This window comes from Falco rusticolus, chromosome 4 (assembly GCF_015220075.1).
Source record: "Falco rusticolus isolate bFalRus1 chromosome 4, bFalRus1.pri, whole genome shotgun sequence".
NCBI classification, from domain to species: Eukaryota; Metazoa; Chordata; class Aves; order Falconiformes; family Falconidae; genus Falco; species Falco rusticolus.
The window spans coordinates 72,227,728-72,253,157 of NC_051190.1; the positions used below are offsets into that span (position 1 = coordinate 72,227,728).

Genomic DNA, 25,430 nt, shown 5'->3' on the forward strand with positions numbered 1-25,430 from the left:
GCTATAAAACAGCTTTCCAATGACTGGGTTGTTCTCAAAAGAAATCCTACTTAGTCCTACGCGTACCACCACAGTGTCTTATCATCTTACTACAACAGAGCCCCAAGTTTCTATCAGGAAAGAGTACGAGGGGAGGGGGAGATGAAACACCAAGGTGTCCCACGCTCAGGTAGAGACAAGCCAGTGCCATCACCCATGGCCCACATACCTCCACCCAGGGTCCCCTGGAAAGGCACTGGTGGGACAAGGCTGGAGGCCTGGAGACGCCCAGTGTTCACAGCCCAAGCAAAGCCCACCAGAGGAGGCAAGAGCAAAGGCCCTGCAGCTATGGGAAATGTTCTGCTGGGCAAGTGCAGCCTGGGGGCACAGGAGAGCCAGGCAGGCCTCCCCAGCATGCAAGCAGGTTGTATTTCCATGATCCCTTATGCAGCAACTCCTAAGACTGTTGGGAGTAAGTTCTAGAGGCTTTTGCTTTGGGAGGTTAATGCAGAGTACAATTTACCAGGTAGCTGTGACAAGAAGCTCCCACTGTTCTCACAGGTTTATTTTACAAACAGAAAAATCCCTACACAAGGTATAGCCACAAATGAGATTGCTTGGCCTGCAGCTTTTTAGTTTCCTGTAATTAAACTGCTTACTGTAGTCAAAACACCTCTATATTTGTATATGGCATTTTAAAAAGGCTCAAAAAAATCACAAAAGATATTATACGTTTATTCCACCAGTTCTTAAGGAGGTTAATAAGCATCTGCTTAAAGTGCTAAAATGCACTTAACATCCTAAGTTAGAAAATTTATGCAAAAACTCATCCAAACAGGAGAGGACCACAGCCACATGGTTTTATTAATGATTTCAAAAATACATTTGTCACTATGTCATGAAACAACACTGTTGGTTTGGTGTTTTTTTTTTTACTATGCAGAGGTCATAAACTCCAGTGCTGTGTTTTAATGACTGATCCTTAAGTGATATTATCTTTCTTTAGCTAGGGTTTGCAGGAGATGATAGAAATTTTTATTATCAGTGCTGTCAGATACCTAGACTTAATATGCACTCAAGAGTAAACTAATAATACAAGCTTGTTTATATACAGGAACAAAAAAAAAGCAAAAGAGGGTACCACAATCAAATGCTGGTTGCATCAGTCTGTGGAGTTTTGCTTTTAAATTTAACTGACTTAGAATACCACTTCAGATCTTGTTTCTGCAAATGCATCTGCGTGCTCATGTGGACATGTCTGTCTGCATATGAAAATGTACGCAATGAGCATATAAAGTTCTAATTCTCTATTACTGTGTTTAAGGGTTGGTTTTTTAAAGAAGATTTTATTTAATTCTTCTAAGACATGTTTTAATCATGCTGTGCTTCTTTTTATCAGTAACCTGCATTCTAGGATAAAAATCAAATTTTATATGCATAGCTAGAATGCCTCAAACTAATTTAAAATTGTTTGAAATTATTAGTGAACTTAAAATTAAATCCTGAGATTTTTTACTGTCACTCTTTCTAGTCACTTTGTCCTTCAGTGACTCACAAGTAATTGTTTGTGTGGGACGATAAAACAAATGCCTTTTCCACAGTCCAGAGCATATGGCTTCATGGACTACAGATCTGTAACAGACACAAGTTTTACACAGATTCTAGCTTTTCCTGAACAACAAAATGGTTCTTTAAGCTTTACGTAGGCCATCTATTCAATTTTACTTACCACTGAGTAAAGCAAACATCTTGGTAAGTCTGGCTACCAAAACAGCACCAAAAAAGCGCATCCATATTTTCCCCTCAACAATCTTGCTTTAAAGAAAAACAAAGAAGAAAAAGCCTAAATGATATTTTGGTTTGGATTTAACAAAACATTTTGTTTGAACAGATAATTACACTTCAGTTCCAGGGACCTCCAGAGATATTAAAGAGAGAAAAAAAACAACCACACGGCCACAATCAAAAAAGGGAAGAAAAGAAGGGGAAAAAAAAAAAAAAAGAAAAAAAGTAAGAAAAAAGAAGAAAATTAAAAAAACAAAAACACAAACCACACAATTCATGGTGGACTTGGACTTCTTATTTTCTCTGTTGATGCTTTTCCACTTTACTTAACTATGAAGTAGGAAAGGGACGGGAATGAGATGTCCAACCTCCCTGTGAAAGGCGCCTTAAACATTAAACTATCTTCGGTAACACAGAATACTTCAATCCTTTTAAAAAGCTGAAACACCATCAGGAAAAAAAAAATAGAGAGATACTGGAGTCCAAAACCCTAACACCATTCTTCAGTCATCTAGGTTATTTTCAAGGTACTTTAAAATTTCAGACTCAAAGCTTCACTCTCTTTAAACCAGTAACTACACAGATTAGAGACCGCACAAAAACCTATTAAAATGGATTTGCAACCCTCACAAAGAGCTACAAAGATGTAATGGATTAAAAAAAATAAATCAGTTCATCAAAAGCTTTAAAGTTGGAAACTTTCTTTTGCTTGTCAGTTTTTATAAACTAGTAATTACTGCAATGCCATGTTGCTTACTGCTTCAGAGAAACTAAGCTCTTTGCAGTTGCCTTGCTTGGTTTGTGAAAGTTTGTGTGAGTTGCACACACAAATGAGAGCAATACGCAGACAGCTGCATTTGAATTATTTTCCTCAACAACTCCTTCTACATTTCCTGCATCTCAAAACCATAGCTGGTTGGAATTAAAGAAAAAAATGGGTGAAAAATCAAAAATAACAAAACTAATTCCTTGAAAAGTGTCGTAGAACACAGACTGCCATAAAAGGCGCTTTCATACTTCAAAGAGCAACTTCAATAATCAAAACAAAACATTTCCAATTGCCAGTTACATGCAAAGAATGTGTCACTTTTTAACATGAAATTTATTTTGATGTCCTATAGTAGAGTTCATACACATTTTTTTGGTCTCATAATTTTTCTCCAAAGCTCCTCAGGTCTTGACCCGGTCAGGAGTGGTGTGTGGGTGGATTAATCCATCCAGTTTGCTCACAACAGGGCACTTCAGCCTCAGGCTGCAAAATTGCAAACTTTTCCGTCAGATACCAACACCATGCAATAGCACGGAGTTACTAGCGGTTTTCATCTTCTTTGACATCATCAACGTATTTCAAATGGCGTTTTACATAAATATTTAAGTAAAGAGTGACAGATTTTAATGTGGCTGTGTTTGCGGGGTTTTTTTAAGCTAGCTTATTTGATGGACATTACGTTACACTACAATGACATGTTTTGAAGTGTACAAAAGAAATGGTTTGGCAACATCCTCACAAACATACAGATAAGGGCAGTTTTGTAAGCTCCTCGTAGTCTACCTACATTACAAAGTATGAGACGAAGTCTGAATTATTTGAAAGCATGGTTTTGCTTAACCCAAACTCTGAGTAGCCTCCGAGTATTCAGTACTTGAATATTTTCAATATCACCACAATGCAACAAATGTGACAAGCAAATTCAATTTTATCTAGCAAATAGTATCTCACTACTTGAAGGACCTAAGGAAACTGTCATTTTTGGAAAGCAATTAAATTGGCCAGTACTAAAGTTCAACTACAGCGAGAACAGCAGTGAGAGAAATTCAAAGCTGCCAAATGAACTCTGAGAGACAGGAAACATTAAAAGTAAATAATGATTTAAAAAAAAAAAAATCCTTTAGTTTACATCTTACCACTTCGTACTCCTCACTGCCAAACAGGTACATAGCTACACCTTCACAGCCGGACACCAGACGTCCAGAGCGCTCAAAACGCCTCAAGTAAGATCTTCAGCTGCATCTTCCACCGCCGTGTCGCGGCCAGGCAGGCTCTGCAGCGGCGGCACCGTCCCAGCGCCGCTTCCCACGCCCGGGCTGCCCGGCGTACCGCTCTCGGCCGCGGCACCCACCCCCTCGCCGCACGAGGCCGGGAACCGGCGGTCTGGCGACCTGCTCCGCAGGGGGAACTCCCCGGGCCGAGAGAAGCGGCGGCAAAGCGGCGCCCGGTCGGAGCGCGGCAGGGGGCTGCAAACCGCGGGGGGCGGCCGGGGCAGCGGCGGGGGGCTGCGGGCGGGCGGGGCTGGCGGGGCGCGGCGGGCTCGCAGCGGGGCCGGAGCGCTCATTCAGGCTCCGGCTCCTCGTCACGTGCTGCTGGCGCCGCCCCGATTGGCTGCCGGGAACAGCGGGGCCGTGGCCGGGCGAGCGGGACCCGAGGGCCGGTGGCCCGGGGCAGGGCAGCGCTCCTGCGGCGGGAGCGGCGGCCCGGGCGCCGAGAGGCGCAGGGAGCAAGTGCTGCAGCCGGGTGGGGCGCTCGGCTGAGCGAGCACAACGGATTCAGCTTGGGGGAGCACAAACCCGGGCAGCTCGCGCTCCGGGTCACCCGAGCTCATCTGAACTTCTCCCTCGCTCCTCTGCCAGTTCCGCTGAAACCCACAGAGCTACCTCGCTGTCTCGATTTCAAAAACTGAAGTCAGTCCGGGACGGTTTTGCTGTGTTTCACTCACTTCGCTGCCTCCTCCTGCAGCCCCGCTCGCCGAACGCAGCGCAGCCTTCCCGCGCGGCACACGGGGCAGCCCCGCGCCCGGCCACCCCCCTCCCGGCACCGCAGGCGAGGAAGAGTAACAGCAGCCCCAGAGCAGGATAAAACTCTAAAAAAACCCTTGGACACTAATTCGCCGACAGCATTCCCAATCTAATATTAAAATGGGGCTTTACAAAATCGATCTCATTACAGATGGTCTAGGAGTACAGCATGAAGGCAGCAGGCACAGGCACTATTGCCCTCTGGGGACGGCTGTCCTTCACAGCTGGGGCAGAGGCCACCCGCTGCCATGCAGTAACACAGCTCCGACCAAAACTGCTTTAGCACAGCCCTAGGAAATCCATCCCCTCTCTGCTAAGTCCACTAAAGTCCTTACAGTTCATATTGTTGCTATCACCATATCCCATCACGCAAGCTCTAGGAAAAAATTATGGAATATGTTACACCTGAAGGAGGACATTTGTGGGTGTATGCTTGCCCATTTATACCTATAATCATGTCAATATAATATACACAACATACCATGACAAGACACCACGAACACATACAGCATTGAAAACAGTTCAAGCTACTAAACTTCTCTTCCACAGAGGAAAGAGGACAAGACCTCTGTCCTAACCAAAACACCAAATGAAGCAGTTCAAATACATTATAAACATACTCCGTGTTCCTCCCCCTGCTTATTTCAAGTACATCTTGTCCTGACTACCTTGGTTTCTTTGCATGAGTTAGTAAGATATTCTTCCCTCAATCTGCCTTCTCTGCCAAAACAGACCTTTGCTCCTCCATTGACTATATGTGCTATGACTCATAAATCTGGAATTTTTCTTCTGTATATATTCACAAGCAGACTTCAAGCTATGTTCTCGTGGAAATAGAAAATTGGAAAACAGAATAAATGAATTTTACTTCCAACCATACATTTACAAAATAGCAGCTAATCTGTCAGCTAAACAGATCACTTCAAATTATATCAACTGCAAATTAGGCTTGAAACAAGTAATTTCATAATATTGTGTTCCCAGAAAGTAAACAAAGCATGCACCATTCATGTATGTAGGTAAAAAAAACAGACATAAGACACCACTAGTGGAATGTTACAATCACTTGCCCAAGTTGCTTGCCACTATTGATGCTCGAGTGTGTTTACATACACTTACTAGTTTTAATGTAGTTGCCTAGGCTTTACTGCACAGCTTTTTTTTAGCATTAAACCACACCTGTCAACACTAGGCAAAGCTACTGTCATCACCCATTACTTCGCTTGTCTGATACACCTCTTACAAACAACTGAAATTTCGGTGCAGTAACTTGATTGCTCCCTTCTTGGCTCTCACAAACAAATTGGGGGGGAGGGGGTGGAGCTGGAATCTCACAACTGTTCCTACCATCAAGAACAAGGAAAACATATTGCTTTTCATGCATTAAAAATTATGGGGGTGATTTTTTTTTTAATAGTTTCATCAGCTATTGGGCATGAATATGAAATCAGGAAGGATTGCAGTTCACATCTACTCAACAGAGACTTAGGGCATTATTCAGACTGTCACCATAAGTCACTTTGATGTCACAAGTAATTCTCACTACAGACAGTACAAGCAGCCAGATTTTGGCAGCTTGGATGGTAAATAAACTGAATTGCTCATTGCTCTCTTGAAGTGAAACATCATGACAGGTACCCAAGTCTATCTCAGGGCTCCACAAAGCAAATATGTATATAGCTAATATAGTTCAAGAGTTAAAGTCTGCAAAAATGCCACCCCTGCTGAGGGCATTTAAACTTAGCACAGCACTTCTGGATGACCTGTGCTCCACTCCCAGCTAAGTGACAGTGGTGGGTTTTCTTTGAGCTTCCTTCCCCTGTGGCTCAATTGGACTGGCCAGCACAGGGCAGACAGCATCTAGCTGGTGCTGATCCCTGCACCGAGGCAGTACAGGCAAGAATCTCATGATCCATACACAAAGAGTGCACACAGAAGAGGAAATGGGAGATAGAGAAGTAGGTTGGAAAAAGGAATCTGGCAGCAATGCGACTGGAGAGGTGGTGGGAATGAGAAAGGCAGAAAACCAGAATGCAGAACAAAGCAGTGTGACTGTGTGACCTACAGGAAGAAGATGCTAAAAGCCATGCCAGAAGACAAAAATTAAGATTAGACAAGAAAAACATTCATGGTAGGCAGGGAACATGTGGATTTGAAAAGACTTGCTCAGGGACAGCTGGCTACCTGACTGGCCTAAAGCTAGGAGGTAAGCAGGGAATGGTAAGGGAATGGAGGTAAGCAGGGAATGGAGGTAAGCAGGCCAGAGATGCTGAGATGGGATGCCTGGGAAAAACTGGTGGATGAAGCAAAAAGGGGCTCCTGAAAAAACCTGTAGGGTGGAGACTTCAGCAAGAGACAAATTTTAGGACAGCAACAGACCTAGGATAAAGGCAGAAAGTGTAAAACCCACAGCAATGGCTCTATAAAAAAAGAAGGTGGAAACAAAACTAGAGGTGGAATTGCTCTTCTCTTCCACTGGTACTTTCCAGCAGGACATGTGCTTGAAGATGTATGACAGGGGGCTACACAGGCATACAAACCCAGCTTGATGAATAAGGTAGTTCAAGTAGAATAAACTGAACTACCCTAACTACCTGGAGGCTTGGCCATGAAAGTCAAGAGTACAATCTGAAATGATGAGTAAATCACAACAATAAAATAAGTCACTTCTTTAGTTTTTTACTATACACAAGCAATTTCAGAGCAGCCCTTGCTCATCTGTAGAATCCAGCACAGCAATAACAATTTTAATCTGTTAACAGAGGCAAGCAGGTACAAATGCAGGTGTGTCGATATGTGTGGACTTTTTTTGCTCTGACTGCTTCCGTAAATTTTGTTCCTTTCATAAAAATCTATTAACATGTATAATACCTGATGGGATGGAGTAAAGAACATAGAGCCACACTCTTCTCAGTGGTGCCCAGTGAAAAGGCAAGAAGCAATGAACATAGATCGAAATATAGGAAATTCCACTTAAACACAAGGATTATTTGTGTGTGTGTGTGTATGTGTGTTGTTTTGTTGGGTATTTGTATTTTACTGTAAGGGTGACAGAGCACTGGCACAGATTGCCAAGGGACGTTGTGGAGTATCCATCCCTGGAGATACTCAAAAGCCATATGAAGCCATCCTGGGCAAATGGCTCTAGGTGGCCTTGCTCCAAGCAGGTGACTGGACTACCTCCAGAGGTGCCTTCCTACCTCAACCACTCTGTGAAAACATAACAAATTCCTATTAAAAATATCTGATTCACATTGATATTTTAGTGATTCTATCTCTTCGTTTTAATTTTCAAAGATTAAGCATGACTTTTCAAATTGTCTAGGAGGATAGCATTTAACTCTGGCATTTAAACTCTGACCCATGTCTTTTAAGTATAGGTATGAATTGTCTACACTATAAATAACTTTGTATATCATACTACTTCAGCATAGTGCCTCTGGGAAAACAAACAGAAAAAACTGCTGACATGGTTGTCAAGGTTAATAGACTAAACAGACCTTCCTCCATAAACAAGAACCTTTCAACTTGCATCCAACAGTAACAACATTTTTTCCTCAGGAGCTCTAATGGAAAGCAATTGATTCTCTCTTACTAATTCAGGTTCAAACTGAAATCCAAGTGAAGAGTGTCAACAGCTTGTAACTCTCTTTTGTACAGCTAGCAACAATAATTCTCTCTTGTAAACACAAGTGTTTCATTCTTAAGGGAACTTCAGCAATGCTCCTGTTTTCATTTTCAATTTACCTGTGGCAAAAAACTCTGAAGGACTCGTCCCATTTCACATTTGGGACCAAAAAGCAAGAGCTATTTTGCTTTGATTACCTACCATCCAAACTATCTAATTCCATCCCACAACCAGAAGTAAATAATTTCTTAACAGTATTACTTTATATGGGAAAACGATGATTAGCAAGTAATTTTTCAGTTTTCCTATGAATTTTAGCTCTCCCGTTGATTTTCTGACATGGTCAGGATAACGGTGGGCACCACACTTCCACCAGCAAAAACCATGGCTTGCTTACAGCTCCAGGAGTGTGATGGCCCTGAAAGAGCTACAGGAAGGACATGAAGCCCAGGCTGCCTTGCTCCTCTCTACATCAGCACGTTCTGAAGGATGGGTCTTTTCCAGTTCTTCTCATTGCCATTGTTACGCTTGGAATGCAGTATGGTGGCAACCGCAGTGTCTCCGCAAGTTAAGAACAACCAGGAAATAAGACTCAGTGTTCCAGGAAACATTCAAGTATCTTACAAAAATGATAGGACTGTTTCAGCAAGGGAGACTGAAAACAAGTAAACTCAGGAGAGTTAACGGCTTGATCATAGCACCGTGCTGCTCATATACTTTCGTGACAGTAAGTAATTCAGCCTGAGTTTTCCCAGACTCCGACTAAATACCTATCTGTATGTTGGGGGGTGGGAAGGAGGGGGATAGAGGGGCCAGAATATGATTTTTACCTCCTCCTTCACTTCTGTTGAATGGCACCATCCTTTCTTTTTGAAGCACCCTCCAAAAACCAGGAAATTTTGTATCAAATTAGAAGGGTTTTTTTGTTTTAATTTTTGTATCAGCAGAAGTGTTGGGCAGCATCCCAGAACATGGTGCAGATTCCAAACCATCACAATGCTCCATGTTCATCTCCAGCAGACTTTGTATTTCTTTTTTGAATGTATTGGGTTTACATCTAGCCATTAAATCAAGTTAATCTCCCTCAATAAAATTCCATACATCATGTAGGATGTCTGCAATTCTCCTTTACAGCTGGTGTACATCTGGAGGAGGGTTGATAAGTAACATTTTAGTCTATGAGATTTAATTTAGGTATATAATAAACCAATGTTGACTAATTCAAGATGCAATAATGAAACAGCTCCTTAAGATTAATGTCACATCTTAAATCCCAAAACCAAGCTTAAAATGAATGAATAATAAAATCTGAAAGTATGCCCATGGAACTATTGGAATGCTATTTAAATTTTATTTTTAAACACTAAAGCTGCTTATCATTTGCAGATTGTTATTGGTTATTATGGTTACCATTCTCTAACACAATCCAATCTGCCTGCAGTTTTCTATTTCAGGATACAGCAGTGATAACATTACCAGCAGACTGAACTTCTCAACTTGCAAACATACGTACATTAGGGGCACATGCTATCTCCTCCTGCATTGGAAGATAACATGAGTATGTTCTCACAGTGTCACAGAAATAACAAGCTGCCATTCTTCTTGCAGTCAGATGCTAAAATGTTTAACCCAGCTTACAATGTGTGTCAGGAACACAGCAAAGGTTTAAAGCCATTTGTATTATGGACACATAATACAAATACCTCTTGTATTATGGATCCTCTGCATGACTCAGATATTGGAGGGGTGCTATAAATGCTATCAAGGTGGAAGATCTGCCCACAAGTGACTGTTCCCATGCATGGGCAAGATTTTTTATTTTTATTTTTATTTTTTAATGATAAATTAATGCAGAGTCATGGGGAACATTGTCTTGCAGCAGTGAAGCACAGAGAATGGCCATACAGACAGAAAGAACAAGTCAAGTGCTCAACATGCCATTACTGGTCTAAGATGCTCAAATAAGTCACCTGCAACCAAATGTGTAGCCAAACACTTCTGAAACAGCTGTTTGTCAGAACTTTAAGTGGCTGGAAAAAAATTGTCTTCAACAACCACATTTAAATAATACGTTGAAGATTAAAACAGAGATCATGTTCATTTTGCTCTATTTATTAATAGCAAGCAGGGAAAAGCATATGCTTTTGAGCAGAAGAACATCAATTACAGAACCAATCTTCACAGAAAGCACTAAGATCTTGAAGTAAAATATATAAAACTTACACAACTGGAAAAACAGCCTGTGATGGCTGTAGTTCCTTAAAAAATACAGCTTTCCACTGAAAAGTTACTAATTTAACTCTATAATGTCACCACTACATGCTGCTACACTGAATGCTACATTAAACAAACACTGGGATTTAATCTCAGTAAAGGGCTTTTAACTCTCACACGCGGCACATGTCTGCTTCTGGGTGCACTGACATGTTTCAAGTGCCACTAGCAGCTGGATGATCTCCAGATGCTGATGTCCCAGAGCTGGTGACTGAGGAGTAACTTTAGCTTGCAGGTACATACAGGAGCTACCTTGAACTACCAGGGATAGTAGCCACCTCTGGCCATGTCCATGTCCTGAAAACAGTTCAGGTGGTCCTCTGAGTACTATTGCTGTGCAACTCCCATACTCAGGACACTGAGGAGTGGTCCAAGCCCCTGGTCCTTTAAAACAGTTTTGGTTTTCAAATTGAGGTAATAATTCATTTACCAAGTACAACTGTTATCTCAAAGTTGCATTTATAAAAGCGCTTGTAAAACTTGAGCTACCCTTTACATCCAAATTCTGTTCTCACTTCAGAAACAAAAGTACATCTGATCAGGAAAGCCTCAACAGCAGGACACAGGAGGCATTTTGGTACACTGGCCTTTGTTTATGCATTTTTGGCACAAGCCATCATTCTACAATTCCATCAATTTCAGTTATTGATTCTCACCAAATATTGTGGTTTCTTTGGCTTCATCACTTCTTCAAACCTCAGTTCCCATTTCTCATTTTTACTATGTTTGAAACCTCTGAAATTTCTGATGTTCACATTTTTGGCAATTCTAAAAGCTTTATTAATTATGTTTAATTTTTGGTGAAGAGTGGCTTATACAATTCAACAAGCTCCGGTGAAATGAGTTCTGGTGAAATGCAAAAGCTGGAAAACTTGACTCTGCAGAAAGGCCGATGTATCGCTTGAGACCCACTTCAGAGCTCAGAATAGGAATCAAACGGAATTTAGGCAGCGCATGCGCTCTTGCAATAGCCTCTCTCACCTAAGAGGATGGGTGTCACCCTGGCACTGAAGAGCCAGATGTGTGACCCTGGCTAATAACTCTCAATGTGCTGCGGTAAAAGCACAGTCAGAAGAACCAATATGTTAGCTCAGCGGCGTCAGTATTTTGCAATGTAATGGATGAAATATGTACAGTAAGTTGTTCCTTACAGAAAACTAATGCAACATTTTACAATGACATTTTCAGAACTGCCCTGATGAGATGCAGCATGAAGGTAAGATACTTATAGTCAGTCTTCCTTGTCCACTCAAATTAACAGAATCTTGTTAGCAGAAAGTAAGAATGTAAATACTTAGGTATTCTCTCTCCTACACTGAAATGACAACATATTTTTCCCCAGTTATATTCTCCTAGATTGGTGTATAAAAGAGATTTTTCAATTACACTTGTCTGTTTGGTATATTTTTTTCCTCTCCCCCTTGCTATAATTCACAACCATGTTGATAAAAAGAATGCTCTCAACAGCCTGGTTTCATAGCGCTGACAATACTGAAAGCTCACGCATTAAACCAAAGAGCACACGTCAGACTGCATTTCTCTGTCAGGTTTGCTTCTCTGTCCAAGATTGCAGGGCTCTGATACTCCAAGAAAGGCACTCCAGCATTTTCTACTCCCAGTTATAGTTTTGAAGGCAAACCTGTTCATATGATTCAGCAGTCACCCCCACTGCCTTTTTCAGGTTCAAATCCATGATACTTAGGTGAGTTGGGTGAGGATTTCTTAAGTCACTGACAAAATCCTCCTAAGTACAAAATATTTACTAGACAACTGATTTACCACAATGAAAAATGTCAATAATGTAAGAATTCTGACCAAATCCATAAGTGTTGATCTTAATATGGTAGTGACCAATAAAAAAGGCAGTATTTCGAATTCCAAAGTACAGGTTATCTTCTGCTAAAAGTCATAAAACTGAAACCTAAGTTGTCTATCATGCTATACATGACATGAACGGAGTAATGGATTTACACTAAACTAGCATCAATGCAGAAAGTTACTTTTAAAATTTAAGAAGGAAATGATTCTCTCAAGCAGTTTAGTTCAGAAATGTTATGCTTCTCCTAAAATGAAAGACTTCCGCCATTACAATGCTAGCTGCTTTAAGTCTATACAAATTCTAATGAAACTGGGAGATCCATGTGAAAGCACAGTAACAGAAGCTGATCACATTTTCTTGGCAGAAAACACTCAGCCAGAAAATATCATGATGTTTTGGGACCTCACTGATTACTTCGAATTTGGCATAAAGTTATAGATGTGCCTAGTTTGAAAATGGCTTTTCTAGCATAAGTTACTGAAACTATTATATAATTAAGCAGTAACCTGTTTCAGATGTACCAAAGTGACCCTGTTTCCAAGACAAACTGGAAATACTGCTGAAAAGTGGTATTTAAAAAGTTCAATCGCTACTTTTTCCAATGCCTCATATATATTCACAATTTACAAGTTTCTAGCGAGGAAGTACTGAAGAGATTACTCTTTCAAATAATACTATGATTTGAAAATACTTGTTTCATTGTTACATTATTAACAGATAAGAAAGATATACATATTTTATTATCATATAATAATAAAGTATATGTGAACGTGACATAAAAGAAACAACTAGAAACTTCCAAATAAAAAGCTGTCACTGAAGAGTGCTTAAACAAATATGGAAAATCACAGAATCACAGAACAGTTTCTGTTGGAAGGGGCCCTTAAAGGCCATCTAGTCCAAACTCCCAATGATTAGGCTCTTAATAAGAGGGAAAAATGTAAAGCCCAAGCATGTCTGAGTCACACAGATTTTCAAAGAAACTCTATCCCGATGAACTGAGCTGCTGAACCGCATACTTACAAGACTGTGGAATTGCACAGAAATGGTAATATGTACTTGACTCAGGACTTTGTCAAATTGAGAAGGCACTGTTACATTACCACTACTGCAACCATGAGCCAGTCTTTCTACTGACATCCCTTGATCACTGTGAGCCTACTCAAAGCGAAATGTAGCTTTTATATCTAGAATTGCTAACAGAGCTTTAAAATGAGGGTGTTTTTCCCCTAATACTAATATTCTACCAATGCCATTAGCTAACAAGCTAATAATTTTTAAGGGGTAAATATTCTAAATCATCAATCTGTCAGTATCTTTTTGGCAGCCTCAAAACATGCAGAAAAAAATAGAAATTCATATCCACTAAAATACTGCAAAATGTTATGCATCATTAATAACGAGCTGAAGAAAAACAAGTTGGTTTGTGAAGAGCAGAAGTAATGAAGCCTGGTTTCCCACACACACCTCCACAATACCTTCAGCTCTCTCTCATTTTCCCTACATACCACATGCTCTATAGTTCCCCTCCCCTCCCTGAACTTCCCTTTCCATGAGCTGCTGGTTGAACAAGAGGCGATATTCGTTTCATCTACTCTGGACTTAAGTTATGCTCATCAGCTGGCTTTTGGATCCCAGTGGAGCCCTGAGAGTGCCTTGACTCTCACACACTGGCATGTGAAGCAAATAGCTTTAACAGCTCTAGCTCCAAGGAAGGTCTTATAGGAGACGTCAGTACTTCTGAGACCTCTGCAAGACTGACTGAAATTGGCCATTGGACTGAAGTTACTGAGAAGCACAACTAACAGATGGAAAGTGGGGTTTCGTAAATCTTGTCTCAGGAAATCAACCTAAAAATCAGAGCTGTTATACAAAGACTGTCCACACACTTTAATACTCAGCAGCTTGTTTAAATATAAGACGATGGCACGAGCAGCAATGTAAACATTTAGTCTGTCAGTCAGTATAGAGAATTTCCAAACTATCTTTTTCACAGAACATTGGTTGCTGTTATTAAACAGTTGCAAGTTTCATATAAACCACAGTCTTTCATGCAGTGTACATGCAGCACAAGTGGTGCATAAAAATTTGCAAAGAAATGCTGTACTTACAACAAAGGACTTTAGGGATTAGTAATTAAAAAAATTGCAGAAAGTCATACGTGCGTATGTAATTAGAAAATCCTTCTTCAAAATTGTAACACCTTCTGTACTTTGGCCCAGAGAAAAAAATATTAAAATAAAGAAGCCCAGTGGTTTCATAGCCTACAAAATGGATATCTGAACGCAATGGACATTTCAAGGCACTTTACCTCCCTCCCTTTTACACCCTTTTAATGCTGCACTTCCACACTATCCATCCTGGAAAGAAAACAGCAGAATTCACCCTTTGAATTTTATGAATTCCTAGGCTTGTTCACTGCAATTTGAAAACTAAATAAAAAAATAGCAGCAGTAATTAGATATTCCACTGATGCTAAAAACATAAATTTAGGAAAATCTAGGTAAACTGGCAAAAGGCAGGATGTCACTTTTCTGCATAGTGGGTGAGGTAAGGACAAAATGACAGCCTTCGGGGAACCATAAAGAATTACTATGCCTGATGCGCTTGCACTTTCTGGCAGTTACCAAAGTTTCCATACTGAAGAATTTGGACACTGCTGGTGTTAAAAACATGTCAGTGGTTATGCAATAAGTATTATTTTATTTCATCCTACTGTAACGTTTTAATTGACTTGAATACTTCAGGGGTCAACTTATTAGAAGGGACACTGTGAAACTTGACATTCAGAAATCAGAAAAAAAAAAAGTACTCATTAAATGGTTATTTAATTTCTGTTCAATTATGTAATTTGTATCCACTTTTAATGCAACATCTGTCATTAAGAAACTATCATCAATAGTCAATTTACTTTATTATACTTGCCAAGAAATATGAAAGAGAAAGTTCTCAAGCTATATCTCTTTTTCAGTCTTCCCAGTCTCCCATTACTTTCCTCTCAGCCATTTAAACAATTCCTCTTTTCAATCAGATAATGTTTGAGGACTCCTGCTGCTATAAACAAGCTAATTTGCAAGCAGAGCTTCCTGTAAAAATGCTTCTGAACAAGAAGTGACTACAGCCAAATTTCATATTAGCAAAGCTAAATGGTCTTCTTCCCCTCATGACACATCCAGAAACCAGGGTAGAAACTGAAAAAAACTGAAAAGAAGGGTCACCAACCATCACTTTGAAAGAAGGCTTGACCAAATGTTCAGAAATCCGTGTACTACACATGGCTGAATCCCTTCAGCCAAATTTTAGTCCCTTCTGCTTGTGTTCAACTTCACCTATCCTGCTTTGTTGCTGCTTCTCAGTTCACAAGGGCTGTACGTCCACAGTGCTGCTCCCTTTGATCTTCTTACCCTATCAAACAGTAACCTCTTCCTCTGTCCACCAGGACCTCTAGACTATGCCAAATAGAGCTTGGACTTACTCATGGTGTGGAAGGATCGAAAAGGTTTGTTTTACCCTATAGCCCAGATAAATCAAACTCGCCCCCTTGATAACAGCATGTGATGATCAGTAGGCAGAAAGATTAAAATGCTGCGCGGAAACATGGACATTATTTGTGCTAAGTTCTAACATCAGGTTAGATCTCTTTAGGAAACATCTCTTTAGGAAAACTATTTTCCAATTGATTTTTTTTGTTTACATCCTTTTCCCACCAAAAAAAAAAGTTATTATCCAATTTTTCTCCATTTATAATTGTATTGGGATTGTCAGAGAACCTCAAAACACATCAGCTCATCAGAAGTCTTAAGAACCACTTAGAAAAGATACATCTTAAAACTTGAAGACTTAAGCTTTTAACTATATTAATTACATAAGAAAAGGCTAAAGCCAGCTGTACCTATGGTTGCACTTGATGATCTTAAGAGTCTTTTCCAACCTAATGATTCTGTGATTCTAGTAGTAGTTGATTTCTGCTGTTCTGAACATCTGTGCTGAAAACAAGTCCAGTAGATTTGCATATGGCAGTCGTATACCTTCCTACGTCACAGCACACTTCCTATGAGACCCACTGTTGCGTTACTCCCCCCACAAACATATGAGCATGTTCTAATTTGAGTTAGGGAAAGTTGTCTGTAAGAGAAAGACAGAATGATGTTAGCAATAACTACTCAGCTTCCTATGTGGAGATCCCTAAATAATCCAGGGATAGGAATGATCCAAATCTGATTTCCTTCTAGAAGGTGGCTGTGGAGCACCTGTCACTCAAAAGATTGTCCCTGGGTTTTCTCAGAATAACTCCGGAAAGCTACTGTCATACCTATGGTACACTTCTTTCACTGCAACTATGTTCAAATCTCTCATAAAGGTTAGAGAAAGCAGCGAGTTTAAGCCAAACATTTGGCTTAAGTTTATGCCTATGTTACTTTTATTATTTTCATCTCCATCCTTTGTTTTCTACAGTGTAAAAAACAAAACAAAGCACATCCAATTATAACTTTAAAAAAAATATTTTTCATGTATTTATATTCTATTTCACAAACACAGCTGCAGTGGGGTATTTGCTACTCTAAGTCCCTGGCCCCAGGATACACGTACCTGGTCAAATGATGCCAAACCAAAACTCATGAGCATGTTACGTTTGCCAAACCAAAAATAAAAGTGTAACATTTGTGTCTGTAAAGAGAATGTACTTCAAACTACTGCCAGCAGAGAGTCCCATTGCTCTCATATTGAGGAGAAAACAATTAAGCACAATACCCAAAAACGTGGAACAAACAGCAAGCCACTTCGTATCAACTATTTTAATAGGGTTATAGATAGAAGAGCTCTCGGCAACAGCCACCTATGAGTGCTTTCCCTTTCCCTCAACTCCAGTTTTTTGCAGTTTTTCAATGTGACAGTAAGTTAGTATGTTTTAAAAAAGGAAGCTCAAAAGTATAATTTGGACTTCCATGAAAAAGCAGTCACATCTTTCAACAACATTAGAACTTGGCTCACTGAGAGCAAAGTGAAACAGTTTAACGGTAATTACGTTAGCTTGCAAGTCAGCCTGTACATTGCGCTGTAAAATTAAAGGGCTCCCGAGCATCTGGCCTGCAGTCCTTCAATATATGCTTACCCCAGGAGCAATGTGCTTAGTTTGAGGAGACATCAGGCGTCTGTCAAGCATGTCAGACTCACTCCAAGCAGGCCAGCTCTCCCAGCAGCAGCAGCAACGCTTCTTACAAGAGCAAAACCTCCGACGCAAAGCAGTGCACCAGTGAAAACTTCAGCAAATCAGCCTGCATTAACCATTCTGTGAAATACTTGTCCGTCTAAGGCCTGGTGTAAAGTGCCCAGCTTCTGGCTGTATGGAGCAATACTGTTTGCTGGTGATTCCTCTCAGCTGTTGATCTGATTCAGTGCCTATGTTAGGTTACAGCTCAGCAGAGAGGCCGTCACCATCAATTACCGAGGAGGAGTGGGAGGGCTCCGCACTCCCGGTGACGTCAGCTGCTGTAGGAATGAAGCCTGAACACTTGCTGGAGTAACATAACATTTTATTAATCTCAGATGCATGCCTTGCAGCACGCATGGCCTCCTGTTAACATGCAACAACTGGCTATGCATCCAGAAACAAATCATGGAGAAGTATATGAACATGGACACTGCACAATTGATTATTGATGTTTGTGGACACGGGTTTTTTCTTCCCTCCCCATTCCCACCCCTATCCCAAGATACTAGGCACTGGAATTTCAAGTTGGAAATCTCAATTTAGGTTGGAAATCTCCCCTGTAAAAGGAAAATTATGCTTGACGGTAATTAAGGCAGAAGATCTATTATGGCAGAAGATACATTCAAATGAACCTTACTCATGGATCCTCACAAAAACTACAATCCTAAAAAAACCCCTCATTAGACATCAGCATGGCAGTACTTCCATGCATTAGCCCATTCACTGAACCCATCAGGAAAACTCATGTGCATAATATTACTGGCCCTAAACAGATTAAGAATTTGCAAGATTAGGGTCAACTGGCTTAAAATAGGAGCATAGGTTAAATGTAAATAAGAATGAAGGATATATGTCTGCATTAGTCAGAGGCTTCTGGGAGTGTAGTAAAGAGGAGTAAGGAGCAGGCAGCAACAGGCAAGGAACGGTACGAACAGAGGAAGAACTGTGGAGAAGCCACTTTCTGCTTCTGCTACCGCTGAAATGATAGATGATGAGACAGTGACTCCTGAAAGCAGCAACAAGCACAAACATTTTTTTTGGCTCCGGCTGCTCAGTAAGCTAGGTAATCTTCTCCTCTGCTTACATGAAGAGACTGGTCTTTAATAGGCATGCCAAACAAGCAAAGCCCCATAAAGTCAAAACTGGTCCATGAGAGCTGAAAATACTGCCTATTTCCAAACTCCAAACTCTTAACACTGACTTTCTAAGTATACTCTGTAAATTCAACAGTAATTGGAGAGGGAAGGGCAGACCCCACCTAGATGACTCACAGTAAGAATGAAAACATATTTATTTTTTTAAATAATATTTCAGACTGGCTTCCATTAACATTAACTGGTTTCTACACATATTTTCACACAGCCTCTTTTAAGGTGTACCAAGGTCAATATAAAGTTATCCTCTTTCCTCCCCCCATCACTTAAAATGTGATTTCTTATTTATATTAGAAGCATACCATATTGTTAACAATTCTGACTCACTGAAACTAGAAGTGACTTTTGGTTGATACATGATCGGGTGGTTGGGTTTGTTTTTTTCTTTTTGTTGTTGTTTTTTTTTTTGCAAGGGTAGTCTGGGAATGCAGGATTGTTAAAATTTTATCACTGTTTCAGAAACCAGTATTCGTGTTAGGTCCAGTTCAGATGCCAAAATAGAATCAAGTAAGTAGAAACCTTGCATAATTTTTTAATGATAGCCAAATATTTATTTCTCATGAAATAGATATTTCTATTCACCTGACATAGATTCAGCAAAGAAAAATACAAAAAAACAGTGACAACTTCTTGTATAATTTATTTTTACTTCCATAAGGCACTTCTAGGATGCACTATTAAACTGAAAATGTTGGAACAACTACTGTTTTCAGAGGAAGCAAACAGCAAACTTTAGTGAATATGATTTTAGATGGCTGTGAGAAGTATAGCAATTTCTGATGCAATACTGTATTAATAACATGGGGGTTTTTTACAGTACAATTACTGAGCCAGCTTTTTGGCAAAATTATCATCTTTAAAAAGTTTAACACATGCTGTGGGACACAAATACCTTGGGGCAAATCTGAACTACTCTGAAGAATACACAATCCCAGTCCCAGCTGGAATATCACAATTAGGACAGGGCAGCTCTGATTCCAGAGACTTATTTTCTGCCCTTCAGCAGATTTTACAGAATACTGAAACTAAGTTTGCAAGATCAGGCTGTCATCATGGCAAATTTTGGCACCACAGCATTGAAGCAAAAGAACTTTGTACTAGAAAACAGAGTAACAGGAAGATTTAAACCCCAGAAACAGCAATAGAAAGCTCCCTAAGTCTTCTAGCCATACAACAGAAACAACTTCTTTTTCTTCTTCTTTTTTTTTTAAACATGTCTTGACTAAGACAACAGGAACACAATTAATCCAATGATTACTATTTTCATTCATTCCTTAATCCTGTATAGCACTAATGACGAAGTAACTTGAACATTAAATCCTCATACTGCATTTTACACAGTGTATCATCAGAAGTCTCAATTAATTTTAAACATAACCTTATGAAATTTTACTATGTTTGGATTATAAATGTCATTAAGCACAGGACAAAACACAGAAGCACCGAGTGACTAAATGCTCAGTAATGTATTAATAGAATCTTGCTTGTGAATGTTTAAGGGGTTTTTTGGCTTCGTCATTTTGTTTAACAAAGCAAGGTATTGGGGACTCTGCCTCTTTCCATCCCAAATTGAAAATGGATGTCTGTCTAAAAGTTCTTGTTGACAAACCAGATAAAAAATGAGCTGTTAGAGATCACAACAGTCAATAACTCAGCAGTAATAAAAGCTTAGACATACGAGTAATTTTTCTCATCACCAAGTTATTGTGCATCAGCTGATCCATATGTGGACACGTGGGCATGCTTACCACATGGTAAATAAATTAAGGCAATTTATTGTAATTCTGCCTCGTTGTGGATTATGTTATCTGGCATTTGCCGATGGATAAAGGTGTGAACAGGTAATGCATGTCAACTTGTAAATCCACGTATCTACATCTTACATATATATGTACGTACACACACACAGAGAATTCTGTTTCTCCTTTTCTTCCCATTTTAAAGGCAGATAATCCATTTGATTTTCTTCAGTTATCTGAGATACCACACTTTGCTTTTATTCAGTCATCAAGTACCTCATCAGTTTTACACAGTTTCTCAAATGATAACTTCATGGTTTTGAGATTCCTCAGCCAACTCTTTAAGTACCCAAGTCTCCCATACAAAGGACTCAGGCTAAGTATGGTCCAAGCTGTTCCCTTTCCCTATTTGAAGGTGAGTATCTATCACTTTGCCATCCAGACAAGTTAGATATGTTACTAGCTCTTCTCCCTTGGTAAAAGCTTCAGAGGAGTTTCCTTTCCCCCTTTGGAAGATCCAGTCTTCCCAAAAGACAACAAGGTATGTAAAACCCTCATTTATTGTATACAACAAGACAGTAGAACACTGTATATGTCTATGCATAGTGTATATATATATGAATTTTGACATCTACAACATTTTTGTTGAGAAGACAGATGATATTTTAATCAAAGTTCACAGAGTCACCAATTCAATAGCAAACAGACCCAAACCCAGATTTCCTAAATCGCTGCAACAGCCTTTCCACAGAAAACATGCAAAATCACGCAAATCCTGTCAGCAGAAGACTGGTCAGTTCCCTAGCACATGCCAAAGTTTATGAAGGTCTCTTAGGCTTATCATTCCCTCCCAGACCTTTACCGAAGGGCCAGTCTGCTTGGTGTTTTGCACACTAACCGAACAGGGCCACTTATGCAGCAGAGTCCCAGGTGAGACGCTGAGTGAGTGGCTGGTTGGTACTTCTAGCAAAAGACAACAACCCAGCTGCTCATCCAGCACAGTGGGAGCTGAGCTGTACGACAGCCGACGGCTTCAGTCTGCCCAGTTTGAGTAATGGACACAAGCAGGGTCTCTGCCCTCCAAGGAACAGTTTCTTCACTACTAGATACAAAGTCAATTTCTTCTTTTTCTCTCTGTGGCCAATGAAAAGTCAACTATTTTCTGTAAGTGGGAGAGGGCTTGAGATCGAAAATTTGCCACAGAATAAAAGAGAAAGTTCTGCAATGCCTAAATATTGCAAAATGAGTTTGAAAGTTTGAAACAGGTGAGTACTCAAACCAGGAGGGTTACTGGTTATGACAAACAGGAAAGATCTTATTTTTTTTAGTAACGGCAAGGTGACTTTGTTAGATACCTACTGGGAGGAAAAGGTTCACAGCTATGTTTTACACTTAAAATGCACAGTAAGAGTGCCTGGCTTACTGAGAACTGCACCTTCACATTCCTCATTTTTTACCAGCTAACTTGAAGAATCTGTCTTGCAAACTGTTGATCCTGCAAGCAATAGCTGGATCTGAGAGCAAACTGTTGCATCTTTGTGGACGCTGATCTTCCTGACTTCAAGTACACACTGCTTGGCCAAAAATCAGTATTATAGAAAATGTGAATTCCACCTGTCTACATACACTCCCACTTTTACACAACACTGCCTTGCTGCAAGATCCACAAAGCAGGATCAGTGTGCAACAGTACTTCAAGGCTAGGTGTTGGTTAGGAAAGTAAGATTCACAGAGCACTTACAGATTATTTTTAATTTCTGCAGAGAAAGAACTTCAGTGCTAGATGAAAATTTAAGTACCCTGATGGCACTGAAAGATGTGTTAGGAAATTTACAGAAATCTGAGTGCAGCACATAAAACATAAACATCAATAAAACAGCTAAACTAACAGTTTAAATAAATAAACACCACTGCTGAGAGTAGAGCTCTTAGTCCTCTCCACTCCTGCCCCCATCCCTGTTAACTTCCAGCATTCCCTTCCCTCCCCTCTGCTGGTCCCAGCACTTGTCAGACCCCTCCAGGAGGGCAGTGACATACGTACCCTGGAAGGAAACTACTTGTTTGGGGTTTTTTCTTTTTTGTCTTTGGTTGGGTTTTTTTCCCTTCCTGCCAGGTCAGTAAGATGAAATAGCTAAAGGGAACAAAAGCAGGGGAGAGGATGCTAGTAGTGGCAGGGCAACATGCCTCCACTACACAAACTTCACTGCAACACATTACAAGATAACCCACCAAGGGCCTAGCTCCCTTTGTGAGTTAAATTTCTATTTTGTAATGCATAGCAGTGACTATGCAATGTAATGCTGTATCATTTTAAAAGCAGAAAAGACATCTGCTTCGGAACAAGCATCTCACACTCAAAACAATAATTAAACACCCACATGCACTTAGTCAAGTAAACAGAAAAAATGACAGCTTTAAGATACATACAGTTGTGCTTAACATTCACATAGAGTCTTTTTCTTATTAAAGATAATTCATGTCACATTTTTCCCTTTCAAAGTACATATTTAACAACAACCACAGCGAATAAGGCACACCCCTCCATCCATACATTTCAATTTTGTACTTATAATAGCTACAGACAATGTTAGCTTACTGCAATCTCCTTCAGTGTTAATTCTTCTGAAAATGTTCTTATTGGCCTGATCTGAAGCCCACAAGGCTCTCTTCACTTGGCTTTAGATTAGGCCCTTACATAACTGTAACATCTGGGGCCCATTTCTACTATGCAAGTTCCAACAAACACAGTTGCTGTGTGTAGAACTTCATTCCTATTTAACAGACACCTATATTTTGGAAAAGTGGAACCGATACACAATTCTGTTCAACTGAACATACAAGTTGATACATATTCTCCCAGAAAAGTATGCAACAAATAACGCAATTTTGTATGACATACACCCTTAATGTATTCCGGTGTGGGGTTTTTTAACTTCTGTGCTTTCCAAATTCATGTCCATCCCTGCCCAGGGGATAAAAACTGCAGCAAACCATTACTGCCACAGCTGGAACTACTGAAAGGGAGAAGATCCCCGTTTGGTACTCTTCTCCTACATTATTTACATTCAAAGTATACAAAGTATTACATATACTTTGTAAATTCTAGATTAATCTGTGATCTTACTCAGGAGACAGCAAAGCAATCTAACACTAAAGTGCAAAAGTCACAAAGTACCATTGTACACTGCACCCATGTGAAGCAATTGTCAATTTGTGAGTGAAATGTGTATTTGTTTATGTGCAACACCACACTGAAGTTTGGGATTTCTATCTGTTAGCAAAAACTCCCCATACAATAGCCCATCGGGCTATATGTAATGAAAAAGTCTGATAAACTGTTATAATTTATTTTCTTCTTAAGCATAATTTTCCTCCGGTGAAGAGTAATTACAATTTCTTGTTAAATTGGTGGGGTTTTTTCCCACTACCAAGAATAAAAACATCACACAAGGATATCTATATCCATCCTTGTATACTGTACAAACAATAAAATATTAACAGGACTATCACTAAATCCTTGCGAAGAATTCAGTATTACTACTACAGAAAAAGCCTTGCTGAGATAAATAGATGAGCCAGAAATACTACCCAGTAAGGTGCACTGGTTTACAGGGAATCAGAGAACGGTCTACAGATTATAGCGTCTAAGATTATATCAAAACCAAGTCAGTACAACAGTTCATTAAAGGACTAAAAATAAGTTATGTTAAAATTATTTTCCCAACTTCTATCAATGCAATAAGAGTGGATTATTGACACTCTCATCTATGGTATTTCATGTTCCCTGTTGGAACATTACCACAGAATACTACAGCCTACAAATACCTGACCTTATTTTTCTGTACCGATAGAAGTTACAGTTTATTAGGCCAGTAATACAGAATTTTCAGTGATCCTTCACAAACAACAGCAGAATCACTACCTATCAACCTAAAAGGCACTGGACTTGTCAATTCACAGTTCAACGCTATTTCTCTGGATTAGGAAAGCAATTATTTGCCGATTAAGACATGTAAATAGGCTCAAGAAAACAATGTAACATAGCAAAAAATACTGAATTACTATTTTTATTAATAACAAACACTGTATTTTTTTTTTCTTACAAGCAGGGAAAGAATAATAAAAAACATAGTCATACCAAGGTTAAACTACAATGTATTACACACAGAGTCTACTTTGATAGAAGATTAGCAAACCCACAAAATAAAGCAATTAAGTATTTGGTCAACTTTAACTGAATTCCCTTGTGCTCACCTACATATTTTGATTTCCAGAGAGCTCCTATATTTTTCAGCACACTGAAGTTTTTACTGGGCTGCTACCTTATATATATTTTTCCTTCTCTTTTTTTCCCCTGAGTGTTTGGGCGCCAGGCCTCCTCTATTGCTCTGAAGACTGTAGTATTAACTTGTTCTTTGAATTTTCTGAGAAGCTCATCCCTAGCATTTTCTATAGCTTCAAAAACATTTTATCTTCACAACAAGCAGCACAGTAAGATGAAGGGGGCTTTTTTCTCACTTTACAGGAGACTTAAAGCAGGCAGAACACAGGCAGAAGGGGCCACTAGTTCTGAAGGCCATGGTATCTCCTCAGCATTTAAAATGGGAGCATGTGATCTTTTTGTGGCCAGCGGCATCAAAATTTGGTGTGTAAGAGAAAGCTTCCTGCTCCCAGTACCAGTGCCTTACTTCCGAGTAGCTGGCAACAGCAAGAGATCCTCTTGTAAGGCCACCTGTCTTTGGAAGACATGCAGAATATTTCTCATGCTCTCACAAGACAACTAAAAAAAAGAAAACTTTCTTAAAATTGAAGGAAGATGCTAATTAGTGGGTAGAGCAGAATTCAAATGTACATAAAACCCTTAAAGCAGAAGCATCCCTCCTGTTGCATTTTGATCTCAAAGATCAGTCCTCAAGAAAGAACTTGAGCCATCACAACCATCTGCCACATCAGTTCAGAAACGTGTTTCTGTTGAGTAAATGACATGTGCAGCAAATGACAGAACTGGGCCCAAAAGTGAGCGGACACAACACATTCTTGGAATACA

At 39.8% G+C, this 25,430-nt stretch overlaps 1 protein-coding gene across 13 annotated transcripts in view; it reads right to left on the reverse strand.

Annotated features, from left to right (window-relative positions):
* The window catches only part of CACNB2 (calcium voltage-gated channel auxiliary subunit beta 2), a 261,929-nt gene that overhangs the window by 114,687 nt on the left and 121,812 nt on the right, over positions 1-25,430 (reverse strand). Inside the window, exon 1 of one of the 13 annotated variants that reach the window (XM_037382948.1) lies at positions 17,392-17,663. The exons of 11 other annotated variants lie outside the window; for them this stretch is intronic. In XM_037382948.1, the coding sequence (XP_037238845.1) occupies positions 17,392-17,442 (51 nt within the window). In that variant the 5' untranslated portion in view covers positions 17,443-17,663. Of the gene's footprint in view, positions 1-3,669; positions 3,895-17,391; positions 17,664-25,430 lie in introns of those variants that run through there. One more of the 13 variants, XM_037382949.1, reaches the window with a different exon arrangement.